A 22,337-nucleotide genomic window follows, 5' to 3' on the forward strand; every position below is an offset into this window, starting at 1 on the left:
GGCCTGGGCGCCGAGAAGGCGGTGGCGACCCGCGAGAAGAGGAAGAACATGGCGGGCGCGGCTGGGCCCGGCACCGACTCGGGGGCCGCGGGCGGGGATGGAGACGATTCGCTATACCCGATCGCGGTTTTAATCGACGAGCTCCGCAATGAAGACGTGCAGGTACTGAGCTCGGCCGGGGAGCTCAGATGGGCAGGGCCAGCGCCTGGTAGGCAAGGGGGAAGGCCGGAGACTCGGAGCAGAAACTTGAGGGTGAGGAGAGGAAGACTTGCGAGGGGCTGTGGTGGCCCGGCCTTTCCGGCAGCTCACCGACTCTTACTTCTCCCGACCTCCTGAGGCGCATCGGCCCGCGCCCGACCCGGTCTAGGCGGTTGTCGGACTACCGGCTTCCTTCCTGGACGCCTCTTCCGGACGGTGCGGTGGAAAACGCTGTTCTGCCTGGGGCCGGCTCCCTTGTGGAGCCGGAGGAAGGGGTTCCCCGCCGCGGGTCGCAGGGTGCCTTAAGGGCCCCTTGGTGAGCAGATGAAATGCCTTCCCAAGGATTAGAAACTGGCCGGGCTTGTTGGGTAGACAGATCCAGGATGGTTGAGTTAGCGTATCATCTTTGATGGAACTTTTCTTTGAACATTCAGGAGTTGTATTCGACCGTTTCACTTAACCACTGCTAAATTCTTTTTAAAATTATCTCACTTCCTGGGTATTGAATTCTTTTTCGTTTATTTTTTTTTCTGAATGTTGCTCCTAGGAAATCTTGCTCTGGCTAATGAGGCCATGCTACGGTGCACCAGAGGTTCCTCAAGGAATAAAATCTAAATTGAGTGCTTTCTTCACTCTTACCCTGTCTCATTATAATCACCATCTTGCAACTATGGCTTTCTCTTTTGGTCTAAATTGCAATCGTTTCTTTACTTTGTTATTCCGTATTCTTTTTAAAAAGCTCCGTCTCAACAGTATTAAGAAGTTATCAACAATTGCTCTAGCACTTGGAGTAGAAAGGACTCGAACTGAACTGCTGCCGTTCCTTACTGGTATGTGAATGTTCCTTTAAAGAAGGGCATGGGTATTTCCATTTTCCAGTGACTTCCAAAACCTTGTCTGTTTTTTAGAGTTGGTAACCACAATATTAACTAATCTGAGCCGGGTGCTTTCTGTGTAAAACAGTGTAAAGAATATTGTAATGTGGTCATATGTATTCAAACATTAATTATTTAGCTAGTTTAAAATTGATCATTGATATGGGAGTATTAATTTGTAATTCATTCTGTAAAACATATCCAGGAAAACTTCCTTAATTGAGGAGAAGGAAGGAAATCCTGTTAAAATTGTGACTTGCTTATCTTATTAGCCATATATTGTACTCCAAGTTTTGTATGAGTATCTGACTTTGGACCAGCTACCTTTTGATGAATACCTTGTTGTCATTTCCAGATACAATTTATGATGAAGATGAGGTGCTGTTAGCTCTTGCTGAGCAACTGGGAAATTTCACTGGACTTGTTGGAGGTCCTGACTTTGCCCACTGTCTGCTGGTGAGTGCTTATATGCTCTCTCTACCCTCCTTTTAGGACGTCTGCAGTATAAATGATACGTTGTTTGGTGATAACCTCACTGTAGCACCGTGTGCAGTCTCTTTGTAGTCACTATAGCTATGGAGAGAACAAATAATGTAAGCAGTTTGGAGTCAGTCATCCCTTTCTTATTTTTTCTTACCTGTGAATACAAGAACTTCTTCTTTCCTTTTCTGTCTCTATTGACTTTTTTATTATTTTAGAGGAGGGGCAAGAAAGGATTTGATTTAAAAAAAAAACAGCTTTATTGAGATATAATTCACATACCATCCCCTTCACCCTTTGAAAGTATATAACTCAACTCAGTGGTTTTTACTTCCTTCACAGGTTTGTGCTGATTTTTTAAAAAACATAATTATGTGATTTTTTTCATTGTAAAATACACATAACAGAATTTTCCATTTTAACTATAAAGTTAATTCACTAGAATTTTAGTACATTTACAGTGTTGTGCAATTAATAACCACAATCTAATTCAAGTTCATTTTCATCATCCTAGATGGAAACAGTGTGCCCAATAAGCAGTTATTCTTCATCCTTTCCTCTCCCTAACCTATTCTGCTTTCTGTCTCTGTGAATTTGCCTATTCTGGACATTTCATATAAACAAAATCATATAATATGTGTTCTTTTGTGACTGGCTTCTTTCACTTAGTGCAGTGTTTTCAAGATTCACACATGTTGTAGCCTGTATCAGTACTTCATTTCTTTTCATAGCCAAATAATATTCCATTATATGGGTATACCACATTTTGTTTATCATTCATCAGTTGATGGACATTTGTGTTGTTTCCATCTTTTAACTATTGACAGTACTGCTGCCATGAACATTCATATACAAGTTTTTATTTGAATACTTGTTTTCAGTTCTTTTATGTATATACGTAGGAGTACACTTGCCAGGTCACATAGTAATTCTTTTTAACTTTTGGAGGAGCTGCAGAATTGCTTTCTATACTGGTTTGCACCATTTAACATTCCTACAAACATTTCACAAACAGTGTATAAGGTTTCTACTTTCTCTGTTTCCTTGCCAACACTTTTTTTTTTTTAATAAGAACTATCCTAGTGGGTGTAAAGTGGTATCTCATTGCGGTTTTGATTTATTTATTTTTGTTGTTTTTGATTATGCTTCCCCACCCCCAAATTTGAAGTCTTAATTTTCGTCCAGCTATGTGACTATTTGGGAGATGTTTATTACCTTTTTGTCTTTGTAGTGTAACTTTTGCTCTGACTTATCTTGTGAATTTGATTTCAGTTCAATTTAGCTGACATTTATTGAGCACCTACTATATCAGACACAGAAATTATAATGTTATTGTTAAAGAGAATGTAATGAAGTCTCTGGTCTTTGCCCTTATATATAAGCAAATGTAATTATTGTGTAGTGTTAAGAAGAAAAATAGACCCACATACAAGATACCTAAGTAACAAAGGAGAAAGAGATTAATTCAGGGTGATTGGAGAAGACCTCGTGGGAGATGATAACTGAGCTAGATTTTGAAGGATAGCTAGAATTCAAATTGAACAAGACAGGGATGTATGCTTCAGGGCTTTAAATACTGTTTTTATGATGCTGACTCTCACAATTTCTCTCTCTACTTCTGACCTTTCCAAGGAGCTCCAGATTTATATATCCAATTGCCTGTGGTTTTCTATTTGAATATCAGATAGGCATTTCAAATTTAACTTATCTAAAACGGAACTTCAGTTCACTCCCTCAAATCTGCTTTTCATTTAGTTGCCCCCTTCTCAGTAAGTGGCATTACTATCTGCCCAGTCACACAAGCCAAATCCTAGAAGGCATTCTTGAATTCTCTTTCCCTCATTGAATCCATTAGTAGCTCTTATAGATTCTACATATATTTCAAATCAGTTAATTCCCTTCATCCTTATTGCTACTACCATTCTATTGTACTTGCCACAGTCTTTTCTTTGTCTAACAGCATGTTTCCTAATTAACCTTCTTCCTCTCTTACCTCCCACTGTACCCTACAGTCTACTCTTCACCTAGCACATGGATCACTCTCTGCCATTGCATCCATATTTCTTACCTTAACTTACAAGACCCTTCATGACCTGCTTCTTTAACCTTACATCACTTGCTATTGATTATCTTATTCTACTCATATTGTCCTTTTCTCTGTTCTTTGAATAAACCAAGTTATTGCCTTTGGACCTTTGCCCTCGCTGTTTCTTCCAGTGAAATACTCTTGAGCTTTCTGGGCTGGCTTCTTGCAATTCAGACATATATTGTTTGTCTTCCTCCATTAGGATGCAAATTCCACCCCAGCAGAGAACCTCCTTTGCTTATTTATTTCTTTATCCTCCCTACCTACAATACAACAATAATCATTTATTGAAAGAATGAGTTTCAGACACTTGGAACAGGTTGGGTTACATACTGCTGGACTATGGAGAGTTCAGGCTGGAGTAGGCGGAAGTTGTGGTCAGGGGGCAGTACGAAAGGGGCATGGAGAATTAGGCAGAGTTCAAATCAAGAGAAAACTGATGAGGTTGACCGTGATAGAGATTATCCAGTGAGTACTATATGTGGCAAGTCAGAGAAGGAAGAGGACAGATCATGAAAAGCCATTGCAAGTAAGAAACAGTATCTTCTGAAGGTTTCTGAAATACCTTCTAAGGCAGCTGAGTACCTTGTCCATTTCCACGATGGTATTTCAAACAATTTTGGAAATGTATTATTAGGCAGGTATACTTCTTTCCTTTGACTCATTATTCTTCTGTTCTCTTCTGGTTAGTTTTACGTGTTGGTCTTGTGCTTCAGCGATTGCTACTCATGCATATGCCAAATCTACATAGACCAAGTGCAAGCCCAGAAAGGCAGAGGTCCAGAGAACCAGCCTTTTTCACTTTTCACTTGGTCATGTCATACTCAGTTACTGATCATAATCCAGGCCCTCAACCTCTGTGGTCTCTTCTGTTTCTAGAGCTGCAAGGTTTCCTGCCTTCTCTGTACTGTTCACTTGATTGTTCTGTCAGAAACTCCCTCTGCCATATGTTTGGCTCATGGAAAGATTCAGACTACAGTCTGAAGATGATTTTGTACTCAGCCTTTTATTAGGTTGGATAAACTAATGGTATTGAGCTAGTGGACAAGGTTTATTTGGACCTCCAGAAATGTAGAATTCATACTCAAAACGCTATGGACTCAGCAGCTAAAAGTATGTCATCATGGTATAATTGTGGTACCCAATGTTGGTCATATTTTTGTACTTTTTCTTGAGGAATGCATGATCTTTTCTGTCTGAATCTGGCTACATATCTTTTTTTTGTTTGTTTTCTTTCTTTATTTTGCATGGGCAGGCACCAGGAATCGAACCCAGGTTTCTGGCATGGCAGGCAAGAACTCTGCCTGCTGAGCCACCGTGACCCAGCCTGAATTTGGCTACGTATCTTTTAAACCTAGTAATTCAGCTCACAATAAAATTAATATTGTGTCAAGTCTCACTGTGTCATTTGTAGACACCATCTGGAAATTGCCATCTGGGACTTGAGACCTTGGCTGTCCTACAGAAGTCGTGTCTTCAGGTTGGACACACCATATGTTATCACTGTGTGAACTGAAAGTAACCATTTGGCATGATGTAGCTAACATTCTGGTTACATGTACCATCTCTCTTTCAGTCACTTTAAAAGATGATAGTCTGTGTCTAACCCAATTCAATAAGTTTTCTTCTCTGGTTTCCCTTTTGGGTTTGTTTAGCCTCCTTTGGAAAGTCTGGCGACTGTGGAAGAGACTGTGGTTCGCGACAAGGCTGTGGAGTCCCTGAGGCAGATCTCCGAGGAGCATACTCCTGTTGCCCTGGAAGCTCATTTTGTACCTCTGGTGAAAAGACTAGCGAGTGGGGATTGGTTTACTTCTCGCACATCTGCATGTGGTTTGTTCAGCGTTTGCTATCCCAGGGCTTCAAATGCTGTCAAGGCAGAAATTAGACAGTAAGATATACATATATATATATATATATATATATATATATATATTTTTTTTTTTTTTTGGTTATTTGTATCTATTGGGAGCTGTTAGCTGAGAGTTAACATAGTACCCTGTTAGCAGTGAGTGGGTCATATAAGGATGGTGGTGGGATTGATGGCATCATCATTTATTGTCCAATTGAATGAATATACCAATGGTTTTATATCTGATATTTGTACGAGTAGAAACCCAATTATTGATTATACGAGAAAACTGCTGAGATGTGTATCTATATGTATGCATTGGGGTGTTTAATCAGTGATATCTGAGGGAAGATAATGTCTTTTTATCTGCTGCAGGCATTTCCGTTCCCTGTGCTCAGATGACACACCAATGGTACGAAGGGCTGCTGCTTCCAAGTTGGGTGAATTTGCAAAAGTTCTGGAATTAGAGAGTGTGAAAAGTGAAATTGTCCCATTGTTCACTAATCTAGCTTCAGATGAACAGGTAAATCAAATCTTAATACTTAAGGTATCCAGATATGCTCCTCTCTTAACATTTTAGGAATTTCTTTAGGGAGTTTTGGTTCTTATATTAAGTTCTTTCTGCAAAATTAATACATAATTTTGACCTGGATAAAGTATAATATGGCACATCTCTGGGTCCTTATGTTTTTTTCTTAACTAGGCCATGATTTTCTCTCTTATATTAGCATCTGTAAAAGGATAATTCAAAAAGGAAATGGGAGCCATAATTAGAAGGAATGAACAAAGCCGCATTAAGGGATAGCATACCTTTGGAAATTGCAGGCTGTATTATAATATGGGCAGGTGCAATTTCATGGAATTTTTGACTTTCAAATAAATAAGCATAGCATGTGTTAGGTAAGCAATGTATCCTCTGTACATTAATTCCGTAGATGGAATTACTTAGTATAATAGCAGTTTTAAGTCCAAGGCTCTAGATCTCTTTTATTGTAGAATTCACAATAATGGTACAACAATAGCAAACACTGAAAGTACTTAATATTTCTCAGTCTTTCTTTTAAATGTTTTACGTATATTAAGTAATTAAGCCCCTACGGAGCCCCATGAAGCAGCTTCCCCATTTACATTCAGAGAAAAGTTTGTTACTGGCCTAAGGTTGCATAGTTATCCATTGTGGAGTCAGGATTTGAATCTAGGCAGTTTGGTTCCAAAAATCATGCCCTTCACTGCTAGGCTGTAGGGCCTCTCCCAGTAATGGTGCTTATAAATAAGGATCAACCTTAGTTCCTGGAGTCTGGAGGGAGAGTCCTTATGAGTTTTTATTTTTTATTGAGATATATTATGTATTCACGTTCTGTGTAATTATCCAAAGTGTACCATCAGTGGTTCACAATATCATCATATAGGAGTGCATTTATCATCACAGTCAACTTGTTTTTCTTTTTTGTGGAAAATAACATATATACAGAAAAAGCAATAAATTTCAGCACACATCACAACAATTAGTTGTAGAACATATTTCAGAGTTTAGTATAGATTACAGTTCTACAACTTTAAGTTTTTACTTCTAGCTGCTTTAAGATATTGAAGACTAAAAAAATATCAACATAATGATTCAGCACTCATACTCATTTGTTTAACCCTACCTTCTCTGTATAACTCCACCATCATCTTTGGTCTTTCTCTCACTTTTTAGGAATATTTGGGCTATGCCCATTCTAACTTTTATCGTGTTGAAAGGGGCTGTTGATAATATGAGATGGAACTAGTTGATGTTCTGAAGAGGTTAGCCCCTCTGTATTTCAGCACTTATCTGGTCCAGGGACCCATCTGGAGGTTGTAGATTTTTGGAAAGTTATCCTACTGCATGGAACCTTTGTAGAATCTTATTTAACACCCTAGGTGTTCTTTAGAATTGGCAGGAATAGGTTTGGCTGGGGTTTGGTAAGTTATGATAGGTAGCAATGTCTAACTGAAGCATGTGTAAGAGTACCCTCCAGTATAGCCTCTCCACACAATTTGAACTGTCTCAGCCATTGATACTTTATATGATGCACTTTTCCCCCTTTTTGTCAGGATGGCATTGTTGATCCCACAGAGCCGGGGCCAGGCTCATCCCTGGGAGTCATCTCCTATGCCACCAGAGAGACTTTCATCCCAGGATGCCATATCCCATGTAGGGGGCAGGGCAATGGTTTCACTTGCAGAGTTGGGCTTAGAGAGAGAGAGGCCACATCTGAGCAACAAAAGAGGTCCTCTGGAAGTGACTTAGGCATGCCTAGGTAGGCTGAGCTTCTCTGCTACATGCATAAAGCTTCACAAGAGGAAGCATCAATATCAAATGCTTGGCCCTTACAGGGTTTTAATTTGCCTAGTGCCTGACCTGGAATCACTTCATGTGTATAGGACCAAGAACATCAGGATACGTACTAATGAGTCTCATCTTCAGATTCTGAATCTAAAGATTCAGAAAGATTTAAAAAAAAAAGTCTTGCAAAATAATTTTTAAAATTTGTTAAAAGAACATACAGAAAACAGCACAAAATATATAGCTTAATGAATTACTTTAAGGTGAACACCTTATAACTATCATTTATGAAAGGAGATGGAACTTTACAAGCCACTACCCCAGAAGCTCTCCGTGCATTCCCTCCCATACACAGCCCTCCTTCCCCAATCCCTGAAGAATAACCACTATCCTGACATTTATGGTAATTACCTTCTTAACTTTTCTTTGTACTTTTATTATCCAAGCATGCACCCTTAGATATTATAGTTTAAACAGTGCTACCCAACAGAAATATCATGCCAGTCACCTATATAATTTTGAATTTTCTGGCAGTTAAATTAAAAAAGTAAAAAATACAAAAAGGTGAAATTAATATTAATGTTTATTAATCTAGTATATCCAAAATACTATCTTTTTAACATGTGCTCAGTAGCTACTTGGTTAGCATATTGGATATTTGCCTCTTTGGGGATTTTACTGATTATATTTCCCATGATATAGTTTAACATTTTCTTTTGCTATCTATAATTCCAGTAAATTGGTAGTTGAGTCTGGAACAGGGGTTTGCAAGCTTTTTCTGTAAAGGGCTATATCGTAAATATTTTACACTTTTTGGGCTACAGTTTCTGCAACTACTCAGGTGTGTCGTATTGTACATCAGCAGCCAGATTATATGTAAAGTAATAGGTGTGGCAGTGTTCCCGTCCAAGTTTATTTACAGAAACTGTCTGTGGTCCCAGTTTGGCAGGTGTTTGCCCCACCTCTGATCCTAGAGGTTTAATCAGATTTAGGTTTATTATTTTGAGGATTGATAAGACCATTCATAGGTGCAGCTATGATTTTCATCAAAAGATGTGTTATGTCTGCTTGGTTTTTTTATGTGTAATGTTAACAGTTGATGCTCAAAAAATACTAAGTGCTTAGTTGTAAACTATGTGTTTGTTCCTCTGACCACTGTTAGAAGAGCTGCTTATGGCTTATTCAATTATTGAAAAGTATTGAGCACCTACTATATATCAGACACTGTTAGAATATGAGGTTAAACAAGGACTTTCCTCTCATGGAAGTTATGTTTGAATGGAGGAAAACAGAAAATAAACAGGTACAAGAAAGTATCAAGTAGAGGTAAATGATAAGATGAAAATGAAGTAGAATGATGTGATAAAAAGTGATTATAGAATATTCCTCTAGACTTGCCAGAGAACTATTCTGAGGCAGTGACCAGAAAGAAAAATGGCAGCCATGCACTTTCCTGCAGTATCTTAATTCCAGGAAAACAGAATTCTGGGAAGGGAGGACACCTAGCGTAAAAGTCCTGTGGTTGGGACTTAGTGGAAGGAAGGGATTCTAGTAAGAGATGAGGTTAGAGAGGATAGGCAGGGACCAGATCATGGGGGGCCTTCAAGCCAGGGTAAAGAGTTTTTTTTTTAACTTGATACATGGGAAAACATTGGAAGAATTTCTACAGGAGTGTGTCGTGATGTAATTTATATTTTTAAAAGATCATTCTGGAGTCTTGGTGGGAATTAAATTGTAGGGAGGGCAGGAGTAGAATTAGCAAGACCAGTTAAGAGACTTATGTAATAATCTAAGCAAGAGATGATGGTAGTGAATTAGGGTGGTAATAGCAAAGGTGGAAAGAATCTGTAATAAGGTGTGGAGGTGGATTCCATAGAAGTTTGAGGGGAAGAGGGATCAAAAACATCTAGATTTTTAGTTTGATTTTTTTAGGTAGGTGGTGCGATGGTGTCACTGCTGAGCTGGGGAAGATTCTGGGAGTAGGAGCACGTGTATATAAATAAATTAGGAGCTGGAAGAGAAGTGATTTATTAATTAAACTTATATTTATTGGCATGTATTTCCACAGATAGTAGTTGTCCCTAGATTTAGCATCATTTTCAGAATTCATCGATGTCTTTATAGCTACTACCAAGAGCCTGGTTGTCTCTTTTAGTCTGTTGGTTACAGGGGAGTGTCTGTTGTAGGCACATAGTAAATTATTGCTGATCCAGAGTGTTTGTAGTTTTGTTAATGTGTTGAAAAGTTGGAGTCACTGTTATCTCTTTGCATGTATGTATGTATATATATTGTATACATATATAATGCATGTATATTACATATAATGTATGATAATATATAGATACATATTATTAAAATTTTATTCTGTTTCTCTTGGGTGCTCATATCTGCATGTTTTTAGTTTCTGCTTGCATTTGTATGATTCTGAAATCTACAATCTCAATTCTTAATTTTCCATTGATTTTCTAATTGTATATTCTGCTTGCCCAAAGGACATAGAGGTTAACATTTGGAAAGCTGAATTCAATAATCTCATTCTTTTCTGATTTTTTTATTTTTTGCTGTGCTTTTCCTAGACATGGCTGTGTCAATCATTCTGTGATTTTCCACATTTAAATTCAACTGATTTTTTTGTTGTTGTTACCAATTATTTTTTGTTCTTTGTATTTCTTTTCAAGTCATCTCATGCCTAGACTTCTAATATTGCCACTCAGAACTGAATATTTTGAAAATTGAGCTTCCTATGTTCCTTACTTAGGTTCTTTACTACTCTCTCTGTGCTCTAATCTGTTTAAACAACTTGCACAAATATAATTTTTATTTTTATCACTCAAGTTGCTATTGTAGTATGGTTTTGAAGACATCATTAAAATGATGTCTCTCTTTTTTTTCATTTAATCTTTAAAACATTTCACCAGCTAGGTTAATTACCTTGCAGTTCACTCATAGAACAAAGTTGTTTCTCTTCTGTGTGGTTTTTATGTCATTCGAGGCATAAAGAACAGTTGTTTCAAGACATAAAGAGAACCCACATGATGTGGTTATTTTTTTAAACAACACCCATAGCACTGCCCTCTCCCTACCCCCTGACACACACACACACACACACACACAGTGTTGATTGGTGCCACATGACTCTCAGAAAATATTGTTTAACAGAAGTTTTACTTCTTTAGGATTCAGTGCGCCTCCTAGCTGTGGAAGCTTGTGTCAGTATTGCTCAGTTACTGTCTCAAGATGACCTTGAGGCTTTGGTGATGCCTACACTGCGACAGGCAGCAGAAGACAAATCTTGGCGAGTTCGCTATATGGTAGCTGACAAATTTTCAGAGGTAAAATTATTGCACTGGCGTTTTTATAAATATTAAAGTGAACATCAAAACAAAAAGCAAACCTCACAGATTTACTGCTGTACCATAAGTCTCTGATTTAATTACTCTGAATGGGGAATATTTGTGGCAAAAGTATATAATTGAAGATTATATTATTTTGTTTTGTTCTTGTTGATTATTTTGTAAATTTTTATAAAACCTGTACCAATTCTTTTATAGCTCCAGAAAGCTGTGGGTCCTAAAATCACCTTAAATGATCTCATCCCCGCCTTTCAGAACCTTCTTAAAGACTGTGAAGCAGAAGTCCGAGCAGCTGCTGCCCACAAAGTGAAAGGTTAAGGATTTCGATTTATGTTGGAACATTAGTCACTCATTTTGGTGCTTTTCTTTTATGTCAGTGAATTTTGCAGTTGTTCTAGTTTGCTAGCTGCCGAAATGCAACATACCAGAGATGGATTGGCTTTTAATAAAAGGGGATTTATTTTGTTAGTTTTTCAGAGGAAAGGCAGCTAACTTTCATCTGAGGTTCTTTCTTACGTGGGAAGGCACAGGGTGATCTCTGCTGGCCTTCTCTCCAGGCCTCTGGGTTCCAGCAACTTTCCCGGGGGTGATTTCTTTCTGCATCTCCAAAGGCCTGTACTGAGCTGTGAGTGCTGAGATGAGGTATGCCGAGCTGCTTAGGCTGTGCTACGTTCAGCTCTCTCATTTAAGCACCAGCCAATTAAGTCAAACGTCATTCATTGCAGCAGGCACACCTCCTAGCCAACTGCAGATGTAATCAACAATAGATGAGGTTCACATGCCTTCACCTGGCCAAGTTGACAAGTGAATCTAACTACCACAGCAGTTTTTTATTTATTTATTTTTTTGGTATAGAATATGTTTTTCAGATGGTGATGACTTCAGTGGGTGGAAATATCACACTGTAAATGTGATATAAGAACAAGAGCTGTTTTCCCCCCAGATCCTATTTGTGTATATACAGGCATGCCTTCTTTTATTTTGCACTATCTGTGCTTCACAGATAGTGCTTTTTTTTTTTTTTACAGATTGAAGGTTTGTGACAACTTTGCTTTGAGCAAGCCTCTTGATGCTATTTTTTCAACAGCATGTGTTCACTTCATGTCTCTAGATGTTACATTTTTTGACATAATGCTATTGTATACTTAATAGACTACAGTATAGTAGAAACATAACCTTTATATGTACTGAGAAACTAAAGCATTTGAGTGACTTGCTTTATTGTAATATTCCTTGCTGTCGCAGCTAGAACTGAATTTGTACTGTTTTTGAAGCATGTCTGTCTGTCTATGATTTGATTTAACTTTCAACTGTTGATAAACCAGGTTAAATTTCATCATTTGGCCCCTTGCAAATGGTTCCATGTAAGTATTATTTTTTTCTATTTGTCTCTTTTAGAACTTTGTGAAAACTTGCCCACTGAAGGTAGAGAGACTATAATTATGAGTCAAATTCTGCCCTATATAAAGGTAAACCTAACTGCAGTTTATTTTGTTTCCCTCTGCCTTATATGAAGGTAAACCTTACCTCAACTTTTTGTTTCACCTTAACGTTTAGAGGTGGACCTGGAAAGATTGGGGCAGATACGTTAATGTGTGACATGCTATTTAACATTTATTAGTGCTTTACAATAATAAAATGGTTTTATTTGCGTGGTTCCTGTTACTAAACAAACTGAAGAAACATCATCTAAACAATATTGAAATAGTGCTATCTTTTTAAATTCTTTGGAAGATGGTATAGAAGTTTGCTGTTTTGAAAATAGAGAAAATCTTTTTATTTTCTTTTAGGAATTGGTATCTGATACCAATCAACATGTCAAATCGGCTCTAGCTTCTGTAATTATGGGATTGTCTACCATTTTGGGTAAAGAGAATACTATTGAACATCTTCTACCTCTTTTTTTAGCTCAGTTGAAGGATGAGGTGAGTCTGCCTCTAAATTTTTTTGCTCTCTGATAGTCAGTGATTAGTGGGTTTTGGTTTTGGTTTCACTAAAATAAAATTCCAAACAAAGATGAAGGGCTAAAAATGTAATCTATTTGAATGCAGTGACATGATCCCTGTTTAGGATTTCCCAGGAAATAATACAAGAATCCATTGAAGTAGACTTAAAAATGTCTGTCCATCCTCTCTGCCTGATTCTTGCTTATGTGTGCTGTTTCGTTATCTTTAAAGCTATGGTATCTTTGTTTTTAAAAAGTCTTTTGTTAAATATAATAGTATCAAGCATGATGCTAAATGCCTTGCATCTATTATTCCCTATAATCCTCACAACAGTTTTAAGAGGTGGTTCTGACTGTTATTTCCGTTTCATAGATGAGGAAGCCAAAAGTACGGAGAGAGAAAATATCTTGCCCAAGGACTCTTTTTTTTTTAAATTTATTTTATTTTATTTTTATTGATAAATAATATAGAAACACAAACATTCTTAACATACAAACATTCCATACATGGTGTATAATCCCTGGCTCACAATATCATCACATAGTTGTATATTTTTACCATGATCATTTTTTAAGAGCATTTGCATCACTCCAGAAAAAGAAATAAAAAGAAAAAAGGAAAAACTCATACATACCATACCCCTAATCCCTCCCTCTCATTGACCACTGTAATTTCCATCTACCAAATTTATTTTAACCTTTGTTCCCCTATTATTTGTTTATTTTAATTTTTTATCCATATTTTTTACTCATCTGTCCATACTCTTGATAAAGGGAACATCAGACGCAAGGTTTTCACAATCACACAGTCATATTGTAAAAGCTATGTCATTATACAATCATCTTCAAGAAACAGAGCTACTGGACACAGCTCTACAGTTTCAGGTGCTTCCCTTTAGCCACTTAAATACACCATAAACTGAAAAGGGATATTTATATAATGTGTAAGAATAACCTCCAGGATAACCTCTTGACTCTGTTTGAAATCTGTCAGACAGTAATTATTTTGTCTTATTTCTCTCTTTACCCTTTTGGTCAAGAAGGTTTTCTCAATCCCTTGAGCCAGGATCCCAGCTCATCCGGGATTTCTGTCCCACATTGCCAAGGAGGTTTACACCCCCAGTAGTCATGTCCTACGTGGGGAGTGGGGGCGGGCAGTGGGTTCACTTGCCTTGTCAGCCTAGAGAGAAAGGCCACATGGAGCAACAAAAGAGGTTCTCTGGGGGTGACTCTTTGGTCTCATTTTAAGTAGGCTTAGTCTTTCCTTTGCAGGAAAAATTACATAGGGGCAGACCCCAAGATCAAAGATTCACCCTATTGATTTGGTTGTCCCCACTGCTTGCAAGAGTATTAGAAATTCTCCAAACAGGGAAGTTGAATCTTTCCTGTTTTCTCCCAATTACCCTAAGGGGACTTTGCAAATACTACTTTATTCACTGTCCAGATTACTGTGGGATTTATCGAGGCATCACACTAACCTGGACAAACCAACAAAATCTCATGCCCTATTCAAGATTCCCTGTACTTATGATGTTCAACTAAACTACATACAAATTAAATTAGGAAATACCCTCTCCATAATATAAATTTTGCACAAAATAAACATCTCTCCCTTTAGCCTCACACAGAAATTGAAGTTTTAAGATATGGATATCATCCTTTACCTAGTCTTCTGATATACCTTAGTCCTGTCCAGATCAGCTTCATTCATATCTCTACTCGATGTCTGATCACTTTTTCAACTTTTAAACAGTTCCTATATGGAGTACTGATGACTTTCATAGCTTCAGGGCTCTGACTCTGAGTCTCAAGTGTCACATAAATTCCCAAAGATTCTGGGAAAAGACCATGTTATATACAAAAAGCTCAGCTACTCAGAATTTAGAATTAATGATTACACCTCCTGAGTATATGTGACTTCTGTAAGGGTTTATAATTAGGACCCTTTACAATAAACCCCAACTTGATAACCCATGCTCTCGACTTTAGTTCACCAAATCTTTATCGTTAGTCGGTATAGTTGAGGTATGATAATATTTGTCTTTTGTTCCTGCATTTCATTCAACACATAGCTCTTAAGGTTCATTCATCTAGTTGCATGCCTCATAACTGTATAACTTCTTGCAGAGGCTCAGTAGTCCGTTGTATATATACACCATCGTTCCCCTTTCCATTCCTCAGTCATTATGCTCTTAGGCCACCTCCATTTGTTGTGGATCATAAATACTGCCACCAGAAACACCAGTGTACAAATGTCCATTGTGTCTCCACACCCAGTTCCTCCAGGTTGAACAATGGGATTGAGCAGTGGGATTTCAGGATCATATTGCCCAAGGACTCTTAACAATGTAATTTGATTTAAGAACGTATGCTCTGTCACCCTATAGTTTTTGATTAAGATCAATTAAATTTAAGTGCCTTGAATTACTCAGGTACCTGGTATTAAGCACTTCTTTTAAGGCTATCCTTTTTTTTTTCCCACTTGATCCATGCTTACTTTCTTATTTTAAAAATCCCTTTGTAGTTTTTTACCTTATAGACAGTAGGAGAAATTTTGGGCAAAGAATTTTATTTTTTTTAATGACTGGTTAATGGAGACACTTTATTTAATTGATCATCTCATTATCGACAAGTGGGTATACACCGCTAACATAAATGCTACAGAAAATTTTTGGGAACATAGCAGCCTCATTAATTATATTAAATATAAAATTAAATATAAGCCCTGATCCAGCAGCATTTTTTAGGTTGACAAAGCAGGAAGAACTTGATTTTTTTATGTGTTTTTTTGGGGACTTGTGCATTTGCAGTGCCCTGAAGTTCGTTTGAATATCATTTCCAATTTGGATTGTGTAAATGAAGTGATTGGAATCCGACAACTCTCTCAGTCTCTCCTTCCTGCCATAGTGGAGCTGGCTGAAGATGCCAAGTGGAGGGTCCGCCTGGCCATCATTGAGTATATGCCATTATTGGCAGGCCAGCTGGTGAGTATGTGCGCTCCATAAACTGAATGGTGGCATCAGGTAGTGGAGCAGATTTACTGTGAAAAGTATTAGGCCCAGATAGGTCATATGACTGTGTTCATTTAGATCCATGAAAGTATGGTCTGTCCTACTTGCCTGTAGGATGGTTTTATTTTCATTAATGCATTAACGTCTAACAAAAAGATGTTTTAGAAACAAATTTCATCTTACAGCCACTTAAAAACAAAACCACAGAAGACTATATAGTAAATTTCTTGACATATGAAGGATGGATTTTGTGATATTTAATGCCTTTCTGACTTAAGGAATTTTTAACCAAGAACAAAAGGCTACAGTAGGGTTTCAAGTAAGACAGCTTTGATTTTTACATGGCAGCTTCCCTATTTGCTTATATTCTGAGCTAAATGTGCCTAGGTAACACTTCCTACATTCTGATTAAAGGGATTTGAGGAATCATCATATAGAAAGGGACTGTTGACACTTATAATGTTAGTATCTTGACCAAAGATCACATTATCACATTATTGCTTACTCTGTGGGTTTCATGTGTGGGTCTTAATCTGATACCAAGAGAATTAAAATTTCCAAGCAGGGTTTTATAGCCACATCCCTTTCTTTCTTTTTTTCCCCCATTCTTATGTTTTTTAGTAGGTGCTCTAAACTGATCCAGGTTTGTTATACCCTTTCCCCTGTTGGTAGCAGTTATTACAGCGTATTGTAACTGTTTATTAAAATCTAGTTGGGGAGATAGATAAGTGATCTCTTTTAGGTCAGGGTCTGTGTTCAGTGTTTTACTTCCATCTCCTATAGTGCCTGGCACTAAGTAGGTACTTAACATTTGTTGATTGTTAAATAAATGAATACCAGAATATTCTTGAGAAATCTCATAGCATGTCCGTTTATTGCTAACATCACTGTAATTTGTTTCCCCTACCTCACTTCTACTTTTATTCCACAGTATAATTGGATTTTTCTTCTTTTCTTGCACCACTGAGTTTATATTGCTGATTTTCGTATTTAGTTTATGACCATGCATCTCATATTTGTCTGTAGCATCATACAGTTTATAAAATATGAATGTCTCTTCAAGATGAACACTAAATATATCAACATATAGCTAATAGAGTCGGAGTCATATTATCACCCTTTCTTCCTCTGTCATCTCTAAGTGCTGAGGGGTACTTTTTTGTTCTTACTGGTGACTCATGGATCAGCTCTCCAAAGTGAAAAGTAGTAGTGGCTAAATGGTTTACTAGAGACTTTCCAGAAGGAAAAGGTGGCTTTTAGTACCGTTTCTTAACCCGTGGAAGTCTCCAAAGGTTGATAGCTGTGTGTGCAGAGCAGTGTGGAAGCAAGGCAGGGATGACACACATCAGTCACAAAGTTTGTTTTACAATTTTTTGTTAGTATTGTATATTTCCATCCTAGAGATTTTTTTCTACCTATAAAAATTTTTATATCAGGTATTCAATTGATAAAATTATTTCAAGTCCTAATTAGATGTAAGAAGTGAAACCACAAAACTCAGAAAAATAAAAATTAATTAAGACTTGAATAAGATCCTCAACCTGAAATGAAAGATATCTTTTGAGAGCTGACATGGTAATCTAAGTATATGCCAGACCTCTTGTAATAATCTATTATAAAGCCATTTTGTCTTATTAAATCACTATTTTCAAAGCACTGAAACTTTAAATTGCATTACTTTATTTAAAGTATATAATCACTGGCCAGGAACTTGAAGGATTCAAAGAAGCAAAGAGTAACTATTTAGACCCCAGAAGGAAAGCACTAGGAAAGTATCACAGCAGTCACCCACATGGTACAGAAGTCACAAGGTGACAGGTCTGTGTATGTGAGCTCCAGGAGCTTGTCCGCAGCCTGAGCTGAAGCAGCTACTTGCCGACAATCAGAAGGAGCAGAGCTGGGGAGCTAGGATGACTACAAGGGGCTTCCTTACCTGAACTCAGAAGCCTGCTTAATTCTCCCTATCTCCTTTCATCCTACAAATACTCTCTTTAATAGGAGATAACTCTAATTTTTATGTCAATTTTTTCATCCTTAAGGATTTATTATGATATTAATTAAAAAGATGGGAGGAGGGAGGAGAATTATTAATATTATTGACGTTTTCCTGGCCAACTCATTTTTACAGATATTCTAGGGATACTTGGCAGACCATCACCACATTCTCCCTCCTCATCTGTAGTATTGAGGCTGGCTCTAACCATTCTGTTCTCGCCCACTTAGCAGGGCTTCCATCATCTCACTTACACTTTTTTTGTTAACGTTTTTTATTTAATTGTGAAATATAATGTATATACAAAACAGGAATAAATTTCCAAGAACATTTTAACAAGTAGTTATAGAACGTATTTAAAAGTTTGGTATAGGTTATCGTTCCATGATTTTCATTTTTTCTTCTAGCTGCTCCAAGACGCTGGAGACCAAAAGAAATACCAATATAATGATTCAGCAGTTATATTCATTTGTTAAGTCCTATGTTCTCTTTTATACTCCTTCTCTTTTTTATTTTCTTTTTTATGATAAATAACATATATACAAAAAAGCAATACATTTCAAAGCACATTGCAACAGTTAGTTGTACAACAAATTTCAGAGTTTGATATGGGTTACTATTCCACAATTTAGATTTTTACTTCTAGCTGCTCTGAGATAATGGAGACTAAAAGAAATATCAATATATGATTGAGCAGTCATACTCATTTGCTAAACCCTACCTTCTCTGTATAACTTCACCATCACCTTTTATCTTTCTCCCACTCTTTAGGGTATTTGGGCTATGCCCATTCTGACATTTTCATGTTGGAAGGGGCTGTCAATAATATCAGAAAGGGGGATGAAACTAGCTGATGTTCTGGAGAGAATGGCCCCTCTGCATTTCAGCACTGATGGTCCAGGGACCCATCTGAAGGTTGTAGGTTTCTGGAAAGTTACTTTTGTGCATGGAGCCTTTGTAGAATCTTATATAATGCCCTAGGTGTTCTTTAGGATTGGCAGGAATGGTTTTGGCTGGGGTGTGGCAAACTATGATAGGTAGTAATGTCTAACTGAAGCTTGTGTAAGAGTAGCCTCCAGAATAGTCCCTTGATTTTATTTGAACTCTCTCAGCCACTGATACCTTATTTGATACACTTCTTTTCCCCCTTTTGGTCAGGATGGCATTGTTGATCCCACGGAGCCAGGGCCAGGCTCATCCCTGGGAGTCTTCTCCCATGCCACCAGGAAGACTTTCCTCCCTGGATGACATGTCCCATGTCCACTTACACTTTTTTTGTTAATGATTTCTAAGCAGAATAATGTTTACAATTTATTTTTAAATCCCATCATATTCCCTTTTTGGCTGTTTCATAATTTCAGCTTATTTGAAAACAAGTACAAGTGTTTTTTTAGCTTTCATGCCACCATGTTGTAATATAGAGTGTCTTGAGTATTAAACTTTGGGGACATATATTGATGGACTTCTGTATCCATAGGGTGTGGAATTCTTTGATGAAAAGCTGAATTCTTTATGTATGGCCTGGCTTGTGGACCATGGTAAGTAGATAAGTTAAAAAGAGATTATTATAGAAATCCTAGTTTTCACATATATCCCATAATTTTCCTACGTTTCTTTTTTAGGTAGGAATACTGACCTGATCAGTTGTTTTTGCCTTCACAATACAGGGGTTTAGAAAGATTTTGCTTAAAGTCCCAGTTAGCTTCCTCAGCACACTGATTTGACATTTATTTTCTACCAATATTTTTCTTTTAAAATTTATTTTCTTCATTAAACACTCTTTGTCCTGCTTCTTACTCATTCCATTCCAGTATCTTCAGACTTTCTCTTCTGTACGTTTATTTACTCTTATCCCAAGATCTTCTGTTTGACATGCTGTCATTTGTCTTCAGCAGCTATAGATTGGGGTAGGTGGGGATGGGATTCAGATGAAAAGCCTAGGAGGAAGAAATAGCTACTAGGAATTTCTGAAGTGACACAGATGGACATACACAGTGGGCAGTAAAAGATTCGTAGGAGTGGAAGACATCAGCTGTGATGAAAGATAGAGGAGGGCCCATATTTCTGGGTTTGTTGAAAGGAGAGCTTATTGCTTGTACCCTGACTGCTGCTACAGCTAGAGTGCTAAGGAAAGATGAGCTCTGGGCACATCCAGAGAGAATAGCAGGAATTAACAGTTTACTTTTTGGTGAGTTCTCACATGTATGTATATACGCATAACCTTTTGTCTGCCAGACAGCAGTGGGTTCAAGAGGAACCCTCTGTACCAGTGAAGTCCAGTGCTAAGTCCCAGGTTCAGACTCAGTAGCTTCAGTGTGGTCTTAAACTTGTTTAGCTGAGTGCTTTAGAGCCTCATAATATACTTTCCTCTGAGCATTGGTTGTTTCAGTTCCACAGTATCTTTATATACTTCATATATATATTGAGTGTATCTCTTTGTTCAATCTGTGGGTGCTTATGCCTGGATAGTTGGATGAAATGGGATATTTGTGTAGGTTTTGTTAAAGGCATATTTGCATCATATGGGAAATCATATGGTTAAGAGTATGAAGAAGAAAATGTGTAAGGGAATATACACACACACACATACTTTCAGTGTGTTCAAATTGGATTGTGAAGACCGCATTATTTCTTTAAAGTTACTTTTTTATGGCATAACAATTTTTTTCTTAAGTTTGGCAAATCATAGTAAAGGTATTATTTATGGTAAATATTTGATATTATTGGTAATGATACATTCTAGCAGATTATTTTATTCTTTTTTTGAAAACTAGCATTCTAGACTAAGATGGTATTTTATTTTGAGGAACTTTTAAAAATCCTAATAGTCCACAAAGAATTAAGGTCCTCTCATCTTTTTTATCTGGGACTGCTCTGTGTGAGCTTATTACTCCTTTTTTTCTTTGATTTTTTTTTCTTGTTCTAATTTGGGACCTTTGTCTCTAGGAGGGACCTTTGTTTCCTTTCTGTAACAACATACTTGAATGGGGACTGCAAGCATTACTTGAAGCAATGAAGTATTAGCTTTGAAATTATTTTTAATCAAAAGTTTGTGGAGCTTCTTGATTTTAGATAGCTCATATGGTGATCACTGACCAATTATATATTTTTCATACTTCTTTCCTGATTATGAAACTACTGAAAGAATATTTGAAAAATCCCGAAAAGCTTTAGGAAGAAAGTGTCAATTACCTGTATTCTAATAGTTGAGTGAATAGTATTAATCAGAAGCTGTAATTTAGAAGGGACATTTTTTTTTTATATGATAAAGGAAAGGTATCAAAGTTAGTAAGCATGTACAGGATGAGTTACACATTGAAAGAATCCTCACAGATCAGCCAGACCTTAAAAGGTTAGAGATGAGAAAGAAAGAGACAAAACAAGGAGAGATTACAGGTAGGATTATTGAACAACAAAATTGAGACAAGCCAAGAGCTCAGTAGGTACGTTGCTAAATAGAGTTTAGTACTGTTAAGGTGTCTACTCCATATCTGCTTACTCTGGCAACCTCACCCTGTGGGGTTGACATTATGATGAGGAAAATCTCAAACCAGCTCCACCTTAGTTGGGAGAGGCTGGGAGGGGTTTGTGACAAAGATAAAGACTGTGGATTTAAAGGGAAAGAATATGTGTTATGAGCAGAATAATTGACTTGAGTTTGCTCCTGTCACACCTTTTTTATCTAGTCTTTGATAAATGATCTTGTAGGGAATTATTAGATGTTATGGCAAGTGCATTTATTCACATAAGATATTTGAGATGTTTCAACTAAACATTTTAATGGAAAATAAGATTTTATTTGCTGTTGTGGATGCCCACAGGGACCTCTACACAATCTCCTTGATTTCATTTTTCCCTTAGCTATTCTTGCTGCTGCTGGAATAATCTTGTTAAAAATACTACATTGATCATCAGGTCACAGTTTGCTTTAAAAGCCATGATTATTTTTCTTATCAAGTCTAAAATTAAGTTTCAAGGTGCTCTGTGTTATGAGTCTACTCCAATTGCATAAGCTTGCAGTTGCGCAGATCTCTCTTTTTTTTTTCTTCTTTCTGCCCTTGGTAAAATTTTTTGCTCTTTTCAGGCATTTTTCTCTCTTTTTTCGTATGTAAATCCTCCCTAATCTTCAGAGCCTCCCTCTTTCCCAAACCTTTCCCAGAACTCCCTTCACTCATTTTTAAACTCCTGCAGCCCTCACAGTCTTTACTATACAATTTAATACTTAGGTGTAGTTAG

General features: G+C 37.2%; 1 protein-coding gene across 13 annotated transcripts in view; it reads left to right on the forward strand.

Annotated features, from left to right (window-relative positions):
• Positions 1-22,337, forward strand: part of PPP2R1B (protein phosphatase 2 scaffold subunit Abeta) — a 38,837-nt gene continuing 16,500 nt past the window's right edge. For all 13 annotated transcript variants that reach the window (XR_013156569.1, XR_013156570.1, XM_077112986.1 and 10 more), the window contains exons 1-11: positions 1-162; positions 938-1,028; positions 1,429-1,529; positions 5,295-5,527; positions 5,864-6,011; positions 10,976-11,131; positions 11,351-11,465; positions 12,551-12,621; positions 12,943-13,077; positions 15,908-16,081; positions 19,579-19,639. Coding sequence is in view for 11 of the 13 variants with exons in the window: in XM_077112986.1 (XP_076969101.1) it covers positions 49-162; positions 938-1,028; positions 1,429-1,529; positions 5,295-5,527; positions 5,864-6,011; positions 10,976-11,131; positions 11,351-11,465; positions 12,551-12,621; positions 12,943-13,077; positions 15,908-16,081; positions 19,579-19,639 (1,399 nt within the window). In the remaining 2 variants the exon portion in view is untranslated. The remainder of the gene's footprint in view (positions 163-937; positions 1,029-1,428; positions 1,530-5,294; positions 5,528-5,863; positions 6,012-10,975; positions 11,132-11,350; positions 11,466-12,550; positions 12,622-12,942; positions 13,078-15,907; positions 16,082-19,578; positions 19,640-22,337) is intronic.

This window comes from Tamandua tetradactyla, chromosome 8 (genome assembly GCF_023851605.1).
Source record: "Tamandua tetradactyla isolate mTamTet1 chromosome 8, mTamTet1.pri, whole genome shotgun sequence".
NCBI lineage: Eukaryota > Metazoa > Chordata > Mammalia > Pilosa > Myrmecophagidae > Tamandua > Tamandua tetradactyla.